At 40.6% G+C, this 3,926-nt stretch overlaps 1 protein-coding gene across 1 annotated transcript; it reads right to left on the reverse strand.

The window, feature by feature from the left end:
* Positions 1 to 827: 827 nt before the first annotated feature.
* LOC130720683 (probable inactive patatin-like protein 9) lies at positions 828 to 2,865 on the reverse strand. The gene is made up of 2 exons (XM_057571363.1): positions 1,632 to 2,865; positions 828 to 1,343 (listed from the first exon to the last, which is right to left on the reverse strand). The coding sequence occupies exons 1-2, from the start codon at positions 2,589 to 2,591 to the stop codon at positions 1,125 to 1,127; spliced, it is 1,179 nt and encodes a 392-aa protein (XP_057427346.1). The 5' UTR covers positions 2,592 to 2,865; the 3' UTR covers positions 828 to 1,124.
* Positions 2,866 to 3,926: the final 1,061 nt, after the last annotated feature.

Raw genomic sequence — 3,926 nt, forward strand, 5'->3', positions numbered from 1 at the left:
GCCCTCAGCTCAAGAGAAAGGAACGAGAAGACAAAGAAACAGTGTTTGTTTACAATATGATATTTTAATGTTCTCCTAAATATTTATATTGAACATGTCACGGTTAGTAATACATTCAATTCTGAAAAGAAATTAATTTCTCGCATTAATTTAGAATATACTCCCTCCGTTCCTATATATAAGTCACAAATAACTAATTCTCTTAGATTAAGAAAAGTAGTTACTAGTAATAAATTTGTAAAAAAAATGATTTACTTTCCTAGATTACCCTTATTTACTTTTTTATGATTTTCTCTCTCCATGTTAATACTTCTAAAGTTTATCATCTCTTTCATATTAAATATGAGGGTGAACTTGGAAAAAATTATTTAATGCTTCCTAGATATTATAAAGTGACTTATATTTTGTAACAAAATTTTTTCAAAAAATGTGACTTATAATAGGGAACGGAGGGAGTAGTAAAATTTTATGAAGGAATGACATGAAATCTCAACTTTGCCGATTGTGGTGATACTTCAATGATGTTTGAAGTTTATTGATTAAAGATATGACATAAGTAGCATTTATAAAAGGAAGAGAAACTTTTAACCCTCCCGAATTTTAATATGATAACAGAATTATATTAGATTTGTTTATTGGTGAAAACCTTTCATATTTAGGTTATTCCATAGATGTCATCAATTCCTGTAAATTTTAATTTACTCTCTTGACATCTCAAATTCTAATAAGTTGTTGGAACTAGACAACTAGTAGCCTTATAACTTATAAGCCTATAATTTTTCAGTGTAACACTAGGCTGGTCTCCATCTCCAGAAATCACGCATCCATTTCAGGGCATTAACCATTTTACCGTTTCAAGGCAAGGAGAAAAATAAAACATGAAAACGATAAATTACAAGTCCAATCGTTCGGTAAAACTAGCTATCATATTGCTCCTTCCTTCACTCCAAGATATCATTATCAGAATCAAAATCAACCGAGGAAAATCAGAAAAGAAAAGTTACTCTAACAGGTGAATTATTAAGTGCTACTAGCTATTACTACTAACTCTGACAACTGGCATAGCTTGGTAAAAAACGTGGGTTACAGTTTACAGCGTTAAAATCTAACCAAGAAAAAAAAAACTAACGTCCGTTAGCAAGAGATGTCACGGCGGTAACTTTGCACGGACTCGACGGCAGGCTAGGTTTTCCGGTAGCCGCAACAAGTCGTTGCACGAAGCTATCGATTCTGTTTCCGTTTGTCTCCGTCAGTAACCGCTTCCCGCCAAACGGTAACGACTCCAACCCCCTCTCTTTCAGCACCTCCTCCTCCGTTGTCACTTCAGTTCCCAAACCAAACACCTGCAACAGAACAAAATGCCGTTAATTCCACCGTTAAACGTCTGTTTGGTTTTCAGTTCACACGCATTCCAACACAGTTTTAATTGAAAAACACAAGTTCTGTTTTGTTGAAAATGCTTTCGAGTTGATGTCGACACCTGAAATCCAAACACACCCTATAAAATTTTCCCTTCATTTTCTTGAAAGCCAAACAGTGTTTAGATTTGGATTCTAATTTCTGACCAGAACTCAGAGATAAACAGTGTGAATGTGAAGAGAAAAAGAGGCACAGTACCACCGTTGACGTACCTGGATTCTGACGTAGTCAGTACGATTCCAGCAGAAAGCGTTCCCTAACATCTGGTCAACAGTCTCGGAAACTCCGTCGAGCACAATGCCAACCACCGACGGCGTGGAGCACGTGCGGTGGTTCTCCTTCTCCTTCTCGTTCTCGCATGCCTTCGCATTCGACGATCCGTTCCCAAGGGAAAGAACAAGGAGATCCTCCACCCCGTTCACCGCCGGGAAATCGCGCTTGTTGTGGAGGACATGCGTGACGGCCGCCGCCGTCGGGTTGTTCATCACCAGGCCGCCGTCGACGGCGGAGCAGGAGGTTTTCCCGTCGACGGAGGTGAGATTGAACGGGTGGAAACGGCTGGGCGTTGCTGACGTGGCGCGGCACACTTTCCAAAGCTCGAAGTCGAAGCTGGGAGATTCGGAAGCGTCGGCTCGGGAAAACACGAACGGCGCAGAACTCTTGAGGTCAAAGCAAGGGATAAGCAGCGGTTTACACGTGTCCTTCAACGTCAACAACCTTCCATCTTCCTTTCTCCGGAAGATTTGCTTCAACACGTGATCCATGCTGGTTGAGGAGAATCTCCGGCGCCGGCGGAGGCGGAATACTCCGCCGGATTTGAGTTTGTAGAGTTCAGAGCTTCTCTCGGTGAGGACGCGTACAGCTTCCCTGGCAGTGTAGAGAGGCCTGCCGAAGGCGTCGGCGGCGGTGATCATTGCGGCGAGGATGGCGCCAATGCCAGTCCCGGCGATGATTTCGAAGAAATCTGCTATCTGCGCGTCGGGATCGGAGGTTTGGAGACGGATCTGATCCTCAAGGTGGATGAGGGTGGCGCCGGCGACAATGGCGGTGGTTCCTCCGCCGTCAATGCTGAGAATGCGGGTTTTGTTTGGTGGTGGTTCTTGATCGCAGTGAGAGAGCCATTTCTGCTCCAGTTTGGAGAAGATCTCTAGGGTTACTTTACTCAACTCCATTGTTAGTTAGTTTCACTCTCAGTTTGTGTGTCTATGATAATCAATTTGAGTGAGAGGGAGAAGAGAATGGAAGGTGAGAAAGGAAAGAGTGTGTGGAGTGTGTCACGCTTTTGAGGTGGAGAGGAATAAATGGCTGAAGTGAAGGACGCGCGTTCTGGCACTGTAACTGTACTACTACCACTACTATTTCTCTTTCTCTCTCTTGTGGATTGGATTCTCTGTGCTCAGTAGAGAGAGTTGGTGAGAGTGAGTTAAACAAGAAGACTGAAAGTTGCATTTGGGAATGGGGGTAGTTATATACTCCACCCTCTTGTCGTTGTCGATTCTTTTATCATAATGCACTACTTTAATTACTTATTAATTTAACTTATTATTATATTTTCTAAAGTTGTTTTATAGCCGTGGGCAATGAGACTAATTCAGGGACATTACCCAAACTCCTATTTAAGAGTAGGTTTTTGCTGACCTTCTTAGTATGTCATTACCATTCTGCCTGGTAGTGTGGATGTGTTTTTTCTCCATTTTATTATTTTAAAAACCAAAAAAAAAAAAAACTGAGATTAATCATGAGTTTATAAAATCAAGTTGTATGTCTTTTTCAACAAATTTTTCTCAGCACCCACCACCCAAGCATCAAACATGTACTTAAGGAGCTCAACTATCTACCAATTTTTCACTTTTATTGCTAGTTGGTAGTATAATTTATTATATAGTATTAAATACTAGTAACAAATAACACAATTAAAAATTTGTACTAATTACCCAACAACATGTAACATAACTGATAGATAGTTGAATTTCTTAAACATCTAGTCTAGGGTTCGATTCTTGGCTGTGCGTATGAAGAAATATTTAGCCTACCCACATACGTGATTTCAAATCCTCAGGAGATTAGTCTCATGACTACATGTGAGATACCTTAAACAAAAGAATTTGTACTAATTAGTAGTATTTTATTGTTTAATTTTATTTTGATTTGTTTCCATTCCACTTTGTTTTGTTGTCCCGTGAGAGTCTTTCTTACGTGTAAGGACTGTGAACGCACGTGCAAGCGCGCGTGATGTTATGGGGTTGCGGGTACCGCGAACCCTGGCTTTTTACCCGGCTGGGTTTATGCTTGGTCATTAAGTCAGTATAGTACTACCTTAGTACTTATTAGCAGTACCTCCATGTCCATCCACCAACGCAGTAATTTCCTTCTTCCCTTCGTTTACTTTGAATCTTTGATGCTCATCATCTTCATTGTATAATTATTTTATTTTTGTTTGGTGTGCTAGCTCTGTGCTTCCTTATTTAATTGCAGAGGAAGATAACTGGAATCTCTTGGGTCAGATC

This window comes from Lotus japonicus, chromosome 5, assembly GCF_012489685.1.
Source record: "Lotus japonicus ecotype B-129 chromosome 5, LjGifu_v1.2".
In the NCBI taxonomy this organism is placed as follows: domain Eukaryota; kingdom Viridiplantae; phylum Streptophyta; class Magnoliopsida; order Fabales; family Fabaceae; genus Lotus; species Lotus japonicus.

Coding starts and splice junctions, on each gene's coding strand:
- LOC130720683 (XM_057571363.1), bottom strand. CDS start 2,591: ATGGAGTTGAGTAAAGTAACCCTAGAGATCTTCTCCAAACTGGAGCAG. Junction 1,344..1,631: donor CTGACTACGTCAGAATCCAG/GTACGTCAACGG, acceptor GTTCTGTTGCAG/GTGTTTGGTTTGGGAACTGA.